General features: G+C 36.9%; 2 protein-coding genes across 4 annotated transcripts in view; both read right to left on the bottom strand.

The window, feature by feature from the left end:
- The window catches only part of micall2a (mical-like 2a), a 29653-nt gene extending 26373 nt beyond the window's left edge, over positions 1-3280 (bottom strand). For all 3 annotated transcript variants that reach the window (XR_013796454.1, XR_013796455.1, XM_079603270.1), the window contains exons 1-2: positions 2890-3280; positions 1838-1886 (exon numbers count right to left, since the gene is read on the bottom strand). Coding sequence is in view for 1 of the 3 variants with exons in the window: in XM_079603270.1 (XP_079459396.1) it covers positions 1838-1886; positions 2890-3032 (192 nt within the window). In the remaining 2 variants the exon portion in view is untranslated. The remainder of the gene's footprint in view (positions 1-1837; positions 1887-2889) is intronic.
- Positions 3281-5790: 2510 nt separating this feature from the next.
- On the bottom strand, positions 5791-12133 carry LOC307003049 (uncharacterized protein). The gene is made up of 3 exons (XM_079621122.1): positions 9482-12133; positions 8280-8437; positions 5791-7290 (listed from the first exon to the last, which is right to left on the bottom strand). The coding sequence occupies exons 1-3, from the start codon at positions 9705-9707 to the stop codon at positions 6874-6876; spliced, it is 801 nt and encodes a 266-aa protein (XP_079477248.1). The 5' UTR covers positions 9708-12133; the 3' UTR covers positions 5791-6873.
- Between the last annotated feature and the right edge of the window lie 7193 nt (positions 12134-19326).

The raw sequence follows: 19326 nt of genomic DNA, 5'->3' as shown, positions 1-19326 counted from the left end.
GGCCGAGCAGGGAGTGCATAATGAATAGCACATTTCCTGTGCGTGCCGCGGCCTGGGAACGGGGACAGAAGACGAGATACGATGGCATTGTTTAGGTCTGACCTGGACACACTCATTTTACAGGATAGCTGAGGAGGGGCGGCACATCCTCCATGATGCAGCTGCAACATCCTGTTTATCTTTTGAATAACAGCACCGAGAGGCTGATATGAACAGAGGTAAGTTAATCTTGACGAAGAGGATCAGGTGCCCTGTGGATGACTGTCACCCTTCTTTATAATGCATTAACTGGACAGACTCCACGCGGCTCGGGTTCAAAACTACACCGGAGTGCTTCCTATAGAAGTGGTGAGGGTTTGTAACAGATCTCAGAGTGTGTGGCCTATTATTTACAGTCTCTGAGGAAGCAACCAGAGAAAGAGCTCATCATTGTGACAAAGTCCCAGTTGTGGCACGTCTCGCCACCTCATTCTCATAAGCACTTTCTGACAGGGAAGAAAAATAATTAGGTCATCGGTCCTGGTCGGACACTGTCCCTACACTCAAACAAATTAAATTTTCCATGTAAGACATACACTGACAGAAGCCAGTTTCTGGGTAAATCAAAAATGTATTTAAATAAATTAAATTTCAATATACCATACTCTCATTTTAATCTGATATCCACTACTCTTGAAGTAAATTGAAGATTACAAGTTGCCTGTGATAGTTAAAAAGCGTGGAATCTTTCAAATGAATAAATACATATCAATCAAGAGGGTGTAGTACTCAAGTCAATGGGGAAAAAATAATAGCTACTTTAAAGGATTAGTTAACTTAAAAAATAATAATAATAATAATTTACTCACTCCGATGTCATCCAAGAAATCCATGTCTTTCTTCCGTCGAAAAGAAATTAAGGTTTTTGAGGAAAACATTCCAGGCTTTTCCAACATGACGGAATACGTGGTGGGTCGCAGACCAGCACAAGATGAACAATTGTGCTTAAAAAGTATATACATTTTTATTTAATTTTTTTAATGTCCGATCGTTTCGCTTGATAAGACCCTTATTTCTCGACTGGGATCGTGCAGAGACTTCGAAGCTGCATTGAGACGGACATTTGAACCTTCTTTTGAACATTGGGATAGATGGTTGCCATTGAAGTCCATTCTGTGTAGAAAACGCCTGGAATGTTTTCCTTAAAAAACCTTAATTTCTTTTCGACTGAAGAAAGAAAGACATGGATATCTTCGATGACATCGGGGTGAGTAAATTATCAGCAAAAAATTTTTTTTATTAAAGTTAACTAATCCTTTAAGTCCTGCTAAGTAAATTGATGGTTTAGGATACACAATTATTCCCTCTGTCCCAAGTTCAAACAGGACAAGTCTGAAACTTTAGACAGTTTCGCTAAAAGATACTTTCTGCAGAAACTGAAGGATATCTTTATCCTGCCAAAAGCTATTGCTGCAAGACTTGACTGATCAATAGACTCTTTTACTGAGCAACTAGTCTCATTTGAGATTGCTGCAAAATTAGATCACATGCATTTCACAAGCAGTGGGAAAAGGGTCTCAAGCGCTCTTATTCAGGTCAGTAAGAGGGAAGCAATCCATGAATGTTGCAAACTACACAAGGCTGGGTCACAAACAAACAACCAGACTTCATGTTTCCAAAAAAAAAATCTTTCAAAGAAGGTTTAATAGTGTGTGTGCATTACCACGGGACAGTAGCAGACACACATCTGCACAGGATATGGCTAAAATTGGCAGCAAAACATACAAGCAATGTGTCACTCTGCATCAGGCATGTCTGTCCTGGTTTCCTAAGATCAAGGCCAAACAGAATAACTTACCAAGTGGTTGTTGTAATACACATCGTCTTTGGAGAGAGACTCAAAGTTTCTGAAAGAAAACAAGGACATGACTCAGCAGATAGACACTTTGATAAGTGTTACAATACAACGTTGATGCTAAAATAAGTTAAATCACACAGAAATAAAGGTGGTTTCAAGGTGTAAATGCACCAGACTGTAAATTAAACATACCGGTAAAAGTGTGAAAGCTTTTAAAGGTCACAAAACCTACAATATTAAACTTATATTTAACATAAGCAATAGGTCAATTGAGGCTATGGAAGAAATAACACAGAATGAATGCAGCAAAAGACAAATGTATGTATGTAACAATTTGAATGTACAAAAGAAAGTGTCATCTCAGATCCCCTGACTAGTCAGTTTTCACCATATTTTTTTTAAATTACATTTAAATAGTTCTCCTCTAAAATGTGATAAATACAAATAGGCTACTACGATATATATAATAATAATAATAATAATAAAATAATAATATATATAGGCCTATATATACATGTATATATAATATTATAGTAGTCTCACGATATTAAGTCATAAAAGCTACAAAAATAATTATAAAATCCTTTAACACTTTTTAAAATATTTTTAAATCACATCATGCCAACTACCCATGGATCTGCTGTCATAATTTCATTGCAGGATAATAGAGTGGCCTCTGAAAGTTGGACAATTCAGTTAATATTAACAATCAACACTTAATTTTACCCTGTAAAGAAACGATGCTTGAGTGTACTAACTTCTTTGCCATTTTCTTCTGCCACTCAAATGGATGCATGAAGTCAGTTCTCAGATCTGAACATATTCCAAAAAGTGTCCAAATACTTTGTCTTAACAGTGACAAGACATATATTAAAATGTAAATGTCCAAATACTTTTTGCTTATAGTTGCTATAGACCACACTAAAAAGTTTAAACATCCCACACTCCTTTTAAAACTCTTGGTATATCGGTATACTATACTCTCATAGTTAACTTTAGTTAACAACTTCTGCACCCTAAACAACGACCGTTTATAAATAAGCGTCTCTTACATGAGGTCCGGTCTGAACTTGTGGATGAGAGCACAGAAGGCCAGTCCATCTCTGAAAGATGTGCTCATGTTGTTGATGGTCACATCTCTATATCCATCGCACTGATTCTTACACCACTGATGAAGCGCCTTGATAGCCGCCATCCTCTCCAGAAGCCTACTGCCAAAACACACGGGAGATATACGGGAAAATGACAGAAAACGAAAGATGTCGTTTGTTCGACGAAATAACGAAGCATGGGAGGAAATGAATGCGGAGACGGTGCGGGAAGTCACAGTGAAAGAGAATAAAACGAGTTGAAGCGTATGTGAATAGAAAGCCGCGTTTCCTCAGAGCTGTTCACTACAGCAGAGCAGCGCGCGACACCTGTGGAACAGAGAAAATCAAGGGGGAGGAGCTTCAAGTCATTAATAATTAAACGCTAATTGTTTTTTCTTTTTTTTCGTTTATGTATCTGTTTAATATGACAACTACAAGCATTTTAAAATTTACAAAAGTTTTTTTTTTTTTTATCAAGAGGAATGTGGTGAAATTAAGGTCTGAAATGTATGGGCCATTCCAGGTATGCTGTTACAGTAATAATCAAATGAAAGACCTACAATGAAAAAAAAAAAAAAACCTTCTGTTTGTTATTTCAACTTGTACAGTTCAGTTTATATCTGTAAGGTCAGAAATTGTTCTTGTGATAAAAAAAATTAAAAAGGTGTAGGCCTACATTTAAAATCATTTCACTAACTTCTAACATGACAAACTGGCAATTTATATATATATATATATATATATATATATATATATATATATACACTTAAATGTAAATGTTTCAAACCAAATCATTAATATATATTATTTTGATTAACAAAGTTTGTTAAGCTTGGTGTTTCTATGCGGAACAAAAAGGTAGAATTTTTATGTGCTTCAGCTCGATCAGATTATTTATATATCTGAAAGCCTAGTGTATGCTTTATAAAAATACTTTCTTAAATTGCAAGTTTCAATTACAGAAGTAGACTACTTAATTACAAGAATGACCCATATTTTTTTTTATAATACAGGCAGTGTAAACAACGTGGAATGTGTTTAGGATGAAACCACAGGGTGCTGCAGAAGATGTTTACAACCATCAGCATAAATCAGTTCAGATTTTTTGGAGCATGAATATGAATGTTTATAATGGCTTCTCAACAGGGTCAGACTGTCAATCTCATTTGCATAGGCATATAAACCCAGAAAAACAAACCAAAAACCCTTTAACATTCAGCCCCCTGTGATGAAGAGAGCTTGTTTGCCTTTAAAAAATAATAATACAACAGTTATATCTGCTTAAAAATTGTTTAAAAACCTCATTTAATAAACATAATCTACAATTTATAAGTCTTCAAATTGTTGTCCATGATGTATATAATCCTTGTGTGGACAGAAATACCAACACCATCATGAGTCAGGGAGAAAGAGATTGTTTTCAGTGTAATTTCAGATGATCCTCCTCTGATGGTTTTAAGTTTGACGGGTGAGTATCTCAAGTTGTGGATGGGCGCAGAATCAATGGGATCATTTATAGCTTGACACCGAACTTCAGAAAGACACTGGAGTATGAAGCAGCTGTGACAATCTGAGCTACCAGTTACATTTTAAATCCTCTCCCATCTTGTACATGCATGATATTCCTTATAGACGTCTATACTGTATTGGTGTAAGAGAGTAATGACTGTTCTGGTTAAACAGACCTGCTAAATCTCAAGACAATACGCTCTTAAACTCAAGAGGACCTTGTAGCCCAGAGGAGGGCACTCTTACTCCACACTGGCTCAGAGAACCAATGACCTAAAGACAAATGCATTTCCTGGCTCTTCAACAAGGGCTTTGGCCGCACAAACACTGCATGAAGCTGACTCTGCGATTCTGCTGATCCCACAGGAAATTCCCTTATTGAGGACCTTTAAATTCATTTGACATGGAACAGGTGCTGTATCCACATTTTCAAATATACCACCAGGGTCCTGCAGTTCAGGAGTTATATTGTTCTCTAGGGTCGAAGCTCTGAACAAACACTGCCCAGGATTATAGCGGATTTTCTTAAAAGCATGTAAATGCTAAGCATGAAATGAAAGTGATTTCCAAAAGCATGCGATAATTAAATAAGCACAATCTATATTGTGGGGAAAAAATACATAAATCAGTGTATCCTGAGGGATGCATATATTAATTTTTTTAAGTTTGAATGATTTAGCCCAATTTATTAAATGCCTTTTATGCTTAACCATGTGAGTGTCATGGCATATTTTGTTGCTTCATACATAAAGTGTGTTCCAAACTTTAAAAAGCATTTGTTAGAAAAGGCAGGCATTTTTCTGTCATCCCCATTGTGTCTATGGAGGGCTTGTGGCAGCTTGCAGACATCCTGTGTTTCCACACAGGGTAACAGGATAGCTGACAGCAGAGCTGGCCATCGATGAGATCACCAAGCGTTTCCTCTTATAGTTCCTCTTGTTCACTAGCTGTCGGTCCGACAACATTGGAGAAAACATGGTTACCTTTGTAAATGTAGGCATAAAGTGATGCATCAAAGACTCATCATCATAAAAAAAAAAAGTTGTATATGAATCGTTGCTATATCATAACAATTAAAGAGCATTCAAAAAACTACACATAAAAATATGAAATGAAAAAACAACCTAAAATGAATAATGTAACCTCAAATGTCTGTATGTAAAACAAAAATTGTATGGACATTGTATTTGCACATTTTACAAAATACTAGGAAAACTACTGACCAAAAAGTATTATGATGAGTTATTATTGGCTTCACAGATAATACATGTCATTGTGACCAGTGTTGGAGAAAGTTACTTTTGAAAGTAATGCGTTATAATTTTGCCTTACTTTCAAAAAAAAAAAAAAAAAAAAAAAAAACCGAATTGAGTTATGTAGTTACTTATTATGGAAAGTAACGTGTTACGATACGTTTGCGTTACTTTTATCTCCTGGGCTGGGCTTGCTCGTTTTTTAATACCAATTATTTTTAAGTTGCAAATGTAAAGGCTCTTTCACAGCAAAAGTGAAATGAATAAGCCTCAGGCTGAAGGAAACACAAATTCACACCTAGAGGGCGCAGTTACAACAAACCTTTCTGCTGCCATTGTGGATACAGAAGAATAAGATGCAGGAGAAGAAAGATAAACACTCTTACTTCAGAAATAAAAACTAAAATAGAAACATAGATGTGATGTTTATCTAAAATAATTATGATGAATTGGACAACAGCAGGTCAACAGCAAAGACATTGATTAATAAAGTGAGATTAAATACATAAAGTATTTGCGTAGTTTAACATTTAAGTATTGCAGTTTTGCGTAATATTCTGAGTTTGCATTTCACTGTAATTTTGAGGTATACTAAATCTGTTTTTGTTCACGTGAGATGAGTAAATTCACATTTAGGGTACGTTTACACGACAACGATATGTGTAGAACGGAGAAGTTTTTCCTTTTCCACGTACAGGCGATCCCGATTGACACGGATCCGCGAAAACAACTAAAAACCCTGCATTTTGCTTCCAGGCCATTAGATGGCGATGAAACACTATAGACCAAACACGTAATACGCATGTGCGTGACGTCATCGTCTTCAGAGATTCGCATTTTTGTTGTTTACACGGAGACCGTTTTCAAAAGTTTACGTTTTCATGCACCCAAACCGCTGTTGTCGTGTAAACAAACGACCAAAGCGCATAAAAAGGTTGTAGGCCGCCTACGTTTTTAGTTGAAAACTCTGTCGTGTAAACAGCCTCTTATAGTCGAGAACTAGAATAATCATGATCATATACAGCGCACACAACGTCTCTGCACTTACTCACGAATTCTCTCAACATGGGGACAGGAGAGCTGCCAGCAATACATGTGAATTTAAAGTAACTTGGGATTACTTATTTGAAATCCTAATGTGTCCTGTGTGATAGTGAGGTAATGGACGATGGCCACATCTGCTTCAGTCTCTGTCCAGGACGGTGGCAGGTACCGGTGTCTTCATCTGCCTCTCTCTGCTGGCCTTGGCCACAGTGCTGTGGATCTCTGCTTCATAGTCCCTGGCCTTCGCCCTCAGTTTGGCAATGCTACAACAGCGGAAGTCATCCGCACTGGACACCTCTGACCCGTCCTGATCCCTCGACCGCTGAAGCACGTCGCTCACGGGGCTGTGAATAACTGATGAGGAGGGTTTGGGCCAAGTGGGGCTTCCTCTGTCCTGTTTCCTGTCCCAGCATGGGCTGTGGAGTTCAGGAGCCGTGTTCCTGCTGGACGACTCGGTCTGTCTGTCGTCACTGTCGTGCTGGCCGCACTGTTCCCCTGCCTGGCTTTGAAGCTTCATCTGTCTGCGCATTTTAGCCCTGCGGTTTTGGAACCACACCTAGAAACAATAGAAAAATATATATATATTTAAATTATAAAAAAAAATAAAAGAAAAGAAGATATTGTAATTTTTATTGTGCGTTTTAAAAAATTGTTTTTTATTATATGAGCAAGATTAAATTTAGCAAATATTCACAATATTAGTTTTGCATAGTTTTAAAACAATTAAAATTCTTAAGGCAAGATAAGTTTTTTTCTTATTTTCTTATTTTAAGAATATTTAGTAGAAAATAAATAAAAATTACAATGTGTACCAAAACACATTGATACAACTAAAATATATATAGCTTTTTTTCTTCAGTTTTGTCTCAAGTAGATTTTTTTATATATATATGATTATATATATATACATTTTAAGTCATAAATCTTTACGATTTTTTTCCAGTTTTGCTTCTTATTTTAAGAATTTTAATATAAAAAAAATATATAAAAATGACTCATAGTGAAAATTAAGAAAAAGACTTCCATTTTTGTCCCTCAGGCAGATTTTCTTATTTTATACGTTTGTCAAGCGTTTAACCGAATCGTTAATACATTTAGTCAAAACTAAAATGTGTTTGCTTTTTTTAGTTTTGCTTTCCTGAAGTAAAGTTTTCTTATTTTAAGTATTTTAGTAGTAAAAAATATAAAAATGACTCAAAGTATGCGTGTGTGTATATACATACATATATATATATATATATATATATATATATATATATATATATGTATAATTGTGTAATAAATATAAATTATATATAAATTATTGTAGAAATTTCTAAAATGTTATGTCATTGCATCTCACTGAAAATGTCGAAGGAGGAAAACGAAGTGCTTTAAAGTAGAACAATGCATACTTATAATTCTGTGGAATTAAAACAAAACGATAAACAAATTGCACTTAAAAATTAAATCTCAGCGGTGGTTCAGAGAAATATTTAGCTATAATATTCATATAATTGCGTGCATCACAACAGTCAAAGAGAGCATTACAAAAGCAAGGGTGACCTGCACTCTGGCCTCAATCAGGTCCAGTCTGAGGGCCAGGGCTTCTCTCATGAAGACGTCTGGATAGTGAGTGCTCTCGAAGGCCTTCTCCAGCTCTTCCAGCTGCCAGCTGCTGTAGTTGGCCCGAGCTCGCCGCTGCTTCACTGGCCGGGGTTCATCTGGAAGCCACATCCAAGCCACCAATTAGACAATTGCCAGAGGCTGACAAGGAACTAATGGCTCTAGATTGGATAATTAGCGCAGCGTTCATTAAGCCCTCTTCAGCAGAGCCGGGTAATTGATTGTTAGTTACGAGCTGTTAGCCAATCCTTTGTAAACATTTTGAATCCTATTAAATACTGTAAAATGAGGATGGACAATTATGAGAGAATTTGACTCACAAATGGCCTCTCTTAATAAAAGCTACACATATGTATTATTAAGAGCAAATCACCTAAATCAATATTCAACACCCAAAGCTACCTTTTTCTTTCAAGCTTTCCCCCATACAACACATTATATAAGGGAGCAATCTTATCTCAAAGGTTTTATTTACATATTTTACTACACATAATTATTTATATATTTTGTTACACAGCTCTCTGGAATACTCGATTCTGATCAGTCAGTTACGGTTCTGTGGTCAAATATTTATTAAACTGTATTACGGATTGATGTTTTAGGCAATCAATTTCCTAAATGTCTCTCATATCACCGTGGCTTCGTTCGTCGCACATAATAAAGTGATTTCAATGCAAAATAAATATTTCATGTACTTATCTATTAAACTTGTAGCAAGATGAATAATGTAATCCCTCCTTGTAACAGGGTTTATTTTGTGATAATGACAGGCAGATTGTACACTAATAAATTATATATATACAGTGGGGAGAAGCTTTTATACACTGCCGATTTTGCAGGTTTTCCCACTTACAAAGCATGTAGAAGCCTGTCATTTTTATCATAGGACGGAATCTAAAACAAAAATCCAGAAAATCACATTGTATGATTTTTAAGTAATTAATTTGCATTTCATTCACAGTTGAAGTGTACCTATGATCAAAATTACAGACCTCAGCATGCTTTGTAAGTAGTAAAAAAACCTGCAAAATCGTATACATACATATATACATAAACAATACACACTCAAACGAAAGCTTCACATAAAATATGTCATTTTAGATGTTGCAACATAAATGACCAATAGGTTGCATTGAGCTCACCGATATTCTCAGCATGGTGTCCTGCAGACTGAGCAGCCAATAGCAGAGCCTGTTTGCAGGGCTCAGGCTGCAAGTAACTGCACAGGAGCTCGTAGCTGAGCAGAGGCCCGGGGATGAGGATCTGCGGAGAGCTCAACCTACTGGGGAACGCTGGGAAGAAGTGTGCAGCCGAAGAGTGGAAGACTGCAGAAGACAGAGGAGACACCAAATGCCCAGTGCCAAACATGGCCCAGGTTCAGCAAGGTCCTTTTGGTCCAGAGAGAACTCCAGAAATGGACGGTCTAATGCATGTATGTGCTGACCGGTCGTCTTTATAGTTGTTGGAGGGTTACAGAAGAACAAACTAGAGATCCAGTTGGAAGAGAAGTTCTTAGAAGACCTTGATAGCTCCAGAGTCAAGACTACTTTTCTCACCTGATTCAGGTGCGAGTCCAACCCTCTCCATGAGTCACATGACTCACCTATGACTACTAATTCTAGTAAAACAGGGCCGGGTTTGAAGGAAAGCACCCAATCATAGGGGACCATTGATTCCATGCTTCATTTAAGAGAGGTTTCTTCAGCATCACTCTTAAGGAGACATCCACAGTGACACCTAATGCCTCCAAATCCACACCTCGCTGAAAAGTAAATGAGTAATATCCCCCAGTTCCATTCGGGGAGGAGTATATGGAAAGACCTGTCATTCTGAAGTATTCCATAGACAAGTTCGGGCACTCTTCAGCTTCTGAGTTCGCTTATTAATATGACAAAGCAGACATTTGGAATTGGAGTGTGGTGAGAAAACGGGGGGGAAAGCACCGTTCTTGAGCTGCGAACACTTTCAAAGACACGTACAACCGCCAGCGAGACCTGTTTGTCGCTCTGGCTTAGCGGCCTGTGTAGTCGTGTACGAGGTTTAGATTTAACAGATGGATATTAAATCATTAAGGGAGAATCAAAAGGTTCACAGCTGAGAAACGTTCAGTAAGAAAACCCAATGCAAACAGAGCTTTGGTTGAAATCTGCAGAGAGAGCAAACAAACAGCCTCTGTTTACACAGTAAACACATCACACTAATTGGCCCACATAATTGACATCCATTTACAAGCCCATTTGCAGCATTTGGGTGTTTGTATGACATTCATTTGCGATACAACATGACTAAATGAAAAAAATCCTTCAGGAACGTCTTTGATGAGTTTTTGTAATCAACATGCTCGTCTTTGGCGAAAGCGTTTTTCCCTATGAAATGGAGAATGTGTGGCATCAACTGGGAATTCTGCTGTCAGATTAAAATCCATCGCCTTTGTTTCTAAAGACGTCTAAGCCTGTTATCTCACTCAAAGCCTTCTTCACATTAGGAATAAGATCACCTGTCTAAACAAGGTGTATTGTTCAGTCCTGAGCTAAGGACAGAGTTCACTAATAATGGTTTTGGGTCATGGATCTCCGGTCTTTGAAAACAGATCAATTTCCCAACTTAGACCAAATTGTACTTAGAGAGGAATGCCACACTATTCACAACATCACTGTTCACTGCAGCACGTCAAAGAATTATACACTTTTCATGTAGATTTGTGTAAATGAATAGTTCACCCAAAATTGATTGTGTCAACATTTACTCACCCTCATGTATTGACTGCATGCCATGAAAACAAAAGGTGAATTTCTGAAGAATATCCTCTTTTCCGTAGAATGAAATTTGATGAGAATTGAGGGTGTCAAGATCCAAAACTGATTAAAAAAATAAAAGCATCATGAAAGTGGTTTATGACTTAAAGAGTTCACGAGAGAAGTAGTGATATCCTGAATGAATCAGTTCAGGGCATCCCAAATAATCGGTGATCCAATTTGCAAAACTAGCATTAAAGGGGTGGTTGGTCATGATTTCACTTTTCTAACTTTAGTTAGTGTGTAATGTTGCTGTTTGAGCATAAACAACATCTGCAAAGTTACAATGCTCAAAGTTCAAAGGAATATATTTGCTTTTAAAGAAAAGGACTACAACAAATGGCTGGTATAAGGACTACACAACATTCCTCCCGGGTTAGTGACAACCCTAAAATGTACATAAACCCCCTGAACACGATTTATAGATTATCATGACAGAATTATGCTAATCAATGACTAGAAGATAACTACACATCAGCAATAAAAATTCATCAACTAACCATTCAGAAATGTCCTGTTGCGTTCTACATGTTGTCACTACTTCTTGAGTCTCTCTTAGAGAGGAATGCCACCCCCTTTAATGAATCTTATATGCTGGACTACATAACTTAAAATCTGAACAGATTTCAATACACTAATTAGCAACTTTGTAAATGGTTTCAGAAAGAAAAACTGGGCATCATTCAACAAAAGCCCAATGATCACACAGTCGTTCAGAACACGACAAGCTCACGCAGAAACATGCGCCATATTGCTGTTAGTCTGAACTTAAAAAAATCTGTGCCTATAAACTCCGCGTGCCCAAAATCTTCAAACTGACTGACTTTCAGCAACTAGAGTCGATTCTTCCAGATTCTGAATCATGGCAAAGGCATGTAGTCAAGACAATGATCTGGTTGTATTAGTAAACAGTTCACTGGAAATAAAAAGCATCGGTGTATAACAACTAAAAATGTAATCTGTTCATAACACATAGTAACCCTATGACGTCAGAATACTAGAAATACGGTGCACAAGTCAAACGGACTTCATGATCATTTCCTGTAGTCTTTTTTAAATCTTAAAAACTACAGGCAGACCAGATCTCCATAATAATTAATACATCATTTTAATATCACATACACTGAAAAAAATTAAGGTAGCGATTTTTTTTTAAAAAGTACAATCAACTTGGATGTTTTTATATTAACTTAAATTACATTAAACTAACTTAAATTAGTTGAATCTTGTATACCTTGTAAAAAAAAGTTGTAAATTGCTTAACTTATTTTGATGAGTTAAAGCAATGTAAAAACATGTTGTCATAACTTATTGATCATATATATATATATATTTTTTTTTTTACAGTGTAGAAGTCATGGATTCAGAACAACACAGCGTGAATGATGACAGAAGTGTCATATGTGGGTGACCTTGCACAGAAACAACTTGTCACACCACAATAACGTTTAAAAAGAGGCTAGTGGATGACTGATAACTTAGAATAACATAAATTCTTCCTGTTTCAGACATTTGTACTGAAAGCAGACAGCATCACACTCCGAACATCGGCATCCCTGTTGCTGATGGATGTGCGAAGAGTTGTCATGATCTCGCTGAGAACAAAACACAGGTGTGTGAATTAATTCCCAGGAACATTTCACCTCACAATCATCTTTATCCACCCTCTACCCGCTAATCAGATCAAACTGCGGAGAGATTCAAGAGCTGTCACCAGCATCGGCGCTAACCGCTAATCCTGCGCTAACTTTGATCAGATCCAGACATCCACGGTACACAGCTGGGCCGATCTTGGTTGAGTGAGTCACTGACTTTAAGGCCACGGCAGCACTGAAGGACAAAAACTCTTCATGCAGCTGTCAAAACATCGAGGGATCTAAGTCCTATATACCTACCTGCTTTTCTCATTCTTTCAGAATGGTAATTATTAGAGAATGCTTGCATATCCTTTTCCACCAACAACCTGGCAGGGTTCAAATACATCTGGAGATATAGAAATGCCACTTTTATCTGAAGCGTGGGGCATCCTGGGGATACATTCCTAAGCGGGGCAATGGTGAAAGCTTAGAAATCACTCCTAGCTGGCGTTGAACCTACACATTTCTAGTTGCCAGCACTTGTAACCACTAGGCCTAAATAAAATTGTACGTGAAACCAAAAAAGGAGTCAAAGAGATTTCAGAGCCATTCCAAGTTAATTGAAGGAGGCATTAGGGCAACAATGGCAGTAGATCTAGCAGGCCTGTATTGATCTTTTCGACTCACACTTGTCCGAGACACTGTGCCGTCATCTGAATACACAGGGGCTTAACAACAACTCACAGCATCAACAATGGCTCAAAGTGCTCCTGGGCTTTACTGAAGACATACGAGGAGATTGAGTTTTCTTTAAATCAGACAGAGGAATCAAGACAAGAGCGTGAAAATTCCACTGAGGGTGACGTCCCTAAAGTCAGTGGTTTTAATAGGGAATCCTAATTAAAGCAAATCACTGAAATAATAGATGGGAAATAGACTGCCTGAATGGGTCGTCCAACATCATCAAACAATAAACAGAAAATACAATTTGATAGGCTTAATTCAAGACAACTTCAAATGTTTCTTAATGTGGCATAAATTCTCTTGATTGATGCATTTCTGATGATGTTTATAATTTAGAGGGGTTAATTGCTTCTACAGGAACTGGAAATGTTTCCTGCATTAATATGTGGCAGGATTGAACTTCTTGTTAAAAATTCAAAGAGGAAGTTAACTTGCTAAAGAAAATTTCATAGCCATATTCTTTTATTTGCATTCTATCCCAAAAATGAAGTGAATATAAACGTTTCTCAACTATAGTTTTGCTTCAGGACCAAGATTTTACATTGGACAACATGTGGCTTTTTATTTTCTTCTTTTTAAATAATCAACAGATAGCAATATCTGTATACCATTCAAAAGTTTGGAGTAAGAAGATTTCTATTAAAAAAAAAAATTATATATATATATATATATAATTTTTTTTTTTTTTTTACTCTTAAAGCACCTTTACACAAATTCACTGCCATTTCCAACGGTTTTCAGCATTGCTAATAATCAGAAATGTTTCTGGATCATGTGACACTGAAGACTGGAGTAATAAAAATGACACGCATAAATTACATTTTAAAATATATTCAAATATAAAAAGAGTTATTTTAAATTGTAATTATATTTCACAATATTACTGTATTTTCTTAACCAAATAAATGCAGTCTTGGTGAACATAAAAATGTCTTTTCCATCTTATATCAATCCATAGCCTCTGATATCGGTTTTGAAGTGATCAAATTCTCCAGAGGATATGCCAGCACAGGCTTGTGGAACAATGCATAATAACATTATACTCATTGGAGTGACACTTAAGAATACACAACACCTGAAACACTAAACATGATGGATGACTGTCCCAGAGTCATGGGAAAATGCCTTAATTTACAGACAAAACTGCTGTTGTATTCATACAAATCCAAAGTGCAAGTGAAAATGAATCCATTTTTGAGTCACTAAAGTTACAACAGGATGTCGTTCTATTCATTAAACATGCTTTACAAATGGCTATATTAGTCATGATATGTGCCGCATGGTCTGGTTATTATGGTGAGCCAATTGCAAACAAAACATTTTATCTTACCTATTCAAACAAAAATCACCATGTGATTCTCAACAAAAAGTGATATATTGGTAAGAATATTTTAGTCATCTTTGGTAACTGTATCTCCCAGGCAGTGAGCTGATTGCTTTAGTCCTGGATCACTGGCAATGGGATAAACCTGAGAGCCCAGGCTGCTTTTCATGTCAAAACCTTCAAGGGGAGCGGCCGCGATCCAAAAGCAATCACACTTTACACTTCAAAGCGCAAGGGAAAAGGGAGGCGAGAGCCGGTCCACATTTTTTCCACGCTAGCCAGGCACAACTCATGCGTGGAGGAAGAGGAGATGATCTAAGCGAAGGAGCTGTTGAGGAACACAGAGCCGACAGGTGTGCACAGGCAGGTACTGGCACATCTCTGTCCCTCCCAAAGGTGAGACACAAGCAGTGCTTCACTCCTCTCTGCTCCACTGTGGCTCTCTACATTTATTAGTGGTCACCTGCTGGTACTTGTGGAGATTTTGGTCTACCAGGGCAATTAATCATGGTTAAAAAGAGTTTCTGCCACAACAATAAAAGTTTAGGAATTTGTTAGAGTGAATACAACGCTGTATTATTCATGCCAGGCCAGTAGTTGGCGATGTCACTTTGTAAAGAAACACCACGTGCCTATAGACTGAACACGTAATGTGCATGCGCATGACGTCAACGTTTTCACAAATTTGTGTTTTTGTAGTTTACATGGAGACGATAACGCTACCGTTTTCAAAAAGTCGCATTTTGAAACCTGTTTTCAAAAGTTAGCATTTTCAGGCCCCCCTAAACGCCATTGTCGCGTAAATGAACGCCACAAATGTATAAAAAGTTCTGTTTTTAGTTGAAAACAATGTTGTTGGGACCATTAGGGTAAGAAAAGTGAAGTTAGCGCTTAAGAAAATGTTTAGCCTGTTCATGAAGAACCTTAAACATCCAAAGAACCCTTCAAATTCGTTCTTTATAGCTGAAAAGGGTTCTTTAGATTATTCAAAGTTTCTTCACACTAAAAAAAAGAGTTTTCCACTGAAAGGTTCTTTGGAGGAACCTAAAATGGTTCTTCTATGGCACCGCGGTGGAAACACCCCATTTGGAATCTTTGTTTTTAAGAGTACTTATCCGCTAGGAACAGAGAACCATCAAATACCTGACAAAAACTATAACAATGTTAAAACGCAACACACTGCAGTGCAGCTGTTTTACGGAGCAGCAAGGGCATGCCCGATGAAAAGGTTAGTGGTTATCGATGTGTCAGTGGCTCATCACACACACTCCTCACTCACACCCCACCCATGCTGTCACTCATCTCCGTTCCGCCCCAGCGCGAGCCAGCCTGGGAATCTGACCAAAAGCACAGGCAGTTATAGCGTCTGAGCCGATGAAACTCCACTAACAGCACTTCTGAAAGGAACCTGTGCTACATGACACCTTACAGGTGCAATTAAGACTGATCAAGCACATCCAACACAAGACAAATGATGCTGGAAATTGACTGCAGCATCTCCAAGGAAATTAGCGTTATAGTCATAACACAGAAAAGACAATTATGACATCTACCCTTTACGCACAAATCAAAAAAGTACAAATTTGAACAAGTGTTCTGACAATTAACTGACAGCAGGGTTTTTTTCTTGTCTAATTTATCGCAGAATGTGAAGGTTAAGATGAACGGCAGCAATTTTCTTTGGCACAACAAATCAGAGGGATGGCACTTTGTATGATTAGTGTAAAAAAACATTTATTTCAAGTCAATGAAAGGAGGTGCTTATCCTTTATTAAATGTTTCAACCTTGTTTCTATTTGTCTTCAATAAGGTTTGCAATTTAAAACAAAACAAAAGTCAAAACAAAACTGCCTAAAATAAGCTTTTACCCGGTAGAATTAGATGGGTTCAGATCAAATTATGGTTTGTAATTGATAAGCTTATATGCTTAAAAATGTTTTAAGGTTGAAAAAAGTAATCAGGTAAAAGTGATCTATGCTTTTTATTTGTTAAATGAAAGGTTATGACAATTTGTTAACTACTTTGTTGACTTGCGGACATGTATTTCATTTAACTTTGTAATCATTTTAAACTTTTAATGCAAATTTAAAGTGAGACCCTTAGGGTAAGACCCTTATTAAATGTCCTGTACTTATTAGTTAAGGGTAGTTATACACTATAGGTCAAAAATCAAAAAGGTCAGTAAGATTTTTTTAAAGAAATTAATACTTTTATTTATCAAGTATTCATATCTAAATGGTCAAAAGTGAGAGTAAATACTGATTTTTATTTTGAACAAATATTTCTATATTGAACAAATGCTGTTCTTGTGAACTTTCTATTCATCAAATAATCCTGATTTTTTTTAACACAAAATACTCTACTAATACTCTAATGACAGTTAGTTGACATGTAGTTGAAAAGTTTCTTATAGTCAGTAGAATTTCTAAAGTGGACTATTGAAATAAAGTGTAACCCAATAATATTTCACAATAGTACTTAGCAATTCAGATATATCTATTGTAAGACATTATTTTATATTTCATTTGTCTGTCATTATTAAATTATTAAACTGCATAAATGTAGTTATTTAGCATTTTAGCATTTATTAATGTCACATTTTCTCTACAAATTTCCACTTGTGCTTTAACAGCAGGGTGTCTACAGGAAAGAGAAAAAACACGAGTTGTATTAACAGCATTTCACAGCTTGAAAATAAGACTTCCAACAGATATCAGTAACTTTGTAATTATTTTTACAAAAAAGTAACTTGAATCTACTCTTAACCACTAGATTATGGAAATAACTTTTACTGTACCTTCTGATCGCACTGCAAAAAAAGTGATGTTGTTCCTCACTCTTAAATCGTACATTTACTTGATACATAATTACATCAAATATGAAGTCTGAGAAATTGGCCAAACTAAAGTGAGTATTTGATTAAAACAAGAACAAATATCGACCAATGGGCTCAGATAAATGAACTCAAAGTTTTCAGAACTCAGATACTTGATCTTGTTTTAACCCTTATGTGCTGTTGTGGCTGTTTTCAGCCACTATGGGGTATTTTTGAGTCTTATTTTGGCCATAACTTTTTCCGTGTTTCAGCAAATGGAATGATTTTTGGTGACAAAGCTTATTTTTACACATATTTTAGGAAAATGCTTTGAAAATTTTCAAAAACTTAACAGTACACTCTGGGCAAATTCACTACCCTTTCGTTATGTTCGTGGCTGAAAACAGCCACTACTTTAAACTGCTGTAAAAATTGATCAGATAAATATTTTTTTGCCATTTTTTTTGCAAAAATCTATTAATCAACCTCAGTCCTGTTCAAAACTACTAAATGTTTTTAAAAAAATCAAGATTTTAACTCTTTAATTGCCAAATTCATAAATTATGTAACTGATTTGGGAGGGGAAAAAACACAAAATTACTTATTTTCAATATAAAATGTGATTGTGGACTGGATTTTTTTTTACCTTTTATCACAGTCTTGGACATGTCAAAGATTAGAAACAACATTGGTTTTGATGCATTGATAGTTTTTGTGCAGCATCAGATTTTAACTTTTTCTCCCTCATTTACTGTTCGTGGCTGTTTTTGCCCCATTGACTTCCATTATAACCACATTTTTTGATTGCAAAGCCATGACACCATAAAATCATGCATTTTTGATTGTTGGTGGTTTTCCCTGTTGGGAAGAGGTAAAAATTAAAAATTTTACTGTTGATAACCAGGTGGCACCATTAACCCTTTATATAGGCCTGTGCAAAAAAAAGCTTAGTTTCTGGCTTTTACATGGAGTTATATGGAGTATAATAGCATAATAAAGTGTGTGTGTGTGTGTGTGTGTGTGTGTGTGTGTGTGTGTGTGTGTGTGTGTGTGTGTGTGTGTGTGTGTGTGTGTGTGTGTGTGTGAGTGAGAGAGAACTCACCTTGATGCGTCTGAGAAAATCAAAATATGCACCTCAGCTCTCAGAACTACATGGAGTAAACAAAAACCAAGTAAGTGTATTTATGCATCTACCTTTTGATGGTGAGAAATGCAGACTAAACAAAAACTAAGCAAGTGGATTTGAACACTTGCATGCAAGCCTGCTGGTCATTTGATGGTGAGAAGAGCAGCAAGCAACATGAGAAAGGGCTTGACTTGCAGTGAAGTTTTAGAGATGATTATGCAGCCTGACCCCTCCAGCGAGCGGCAGGATGTATTGTCTTCTCCCTCTGACACCACAGACTCAGGAGAGGCAGATCCTGATTTGGATGTGGCACTCTCATCATCCTCTCTAGCTTCCACTGAAGGCGAGGAGGATTCGGAGGATCCTGGGTCTGGGTGGATTGGGAGAAACGGCGAAGTGTGGTTTTCCACCAACGCGGAGACAACTCCCTTTCTTCAGCCTGCCAGAGGCATGACTTCATGGCCGACGAGATGATTGACCTCATTGTCAGCATGACCAACCTCCAAAACGCAGAGCTCTGGTGATTTCTTGAATCTTGAGAGGGACATGGTGGCTCTAAAAATCGCACGACCACTGTGATCATCCCACAGGCAACGTGTGGACTCC

The sequence above is a fragment of the Phoxinus phoxinus genome, assembly GCF_949152265.1.
Source record: "Phoxinus phoxinus genome assembly, chromosome: 1".
NCBI lineage: Eukaryota > Metazoa > Chordata > Actinopteri > Cypriniformes > Leuciscidae > Phoxinus > Phoxinus phoxinus.
Note: the sequence above shows the minus strand (reverse complement) of the source record. Positions and strands in the feature narration are given on the sequence as shown.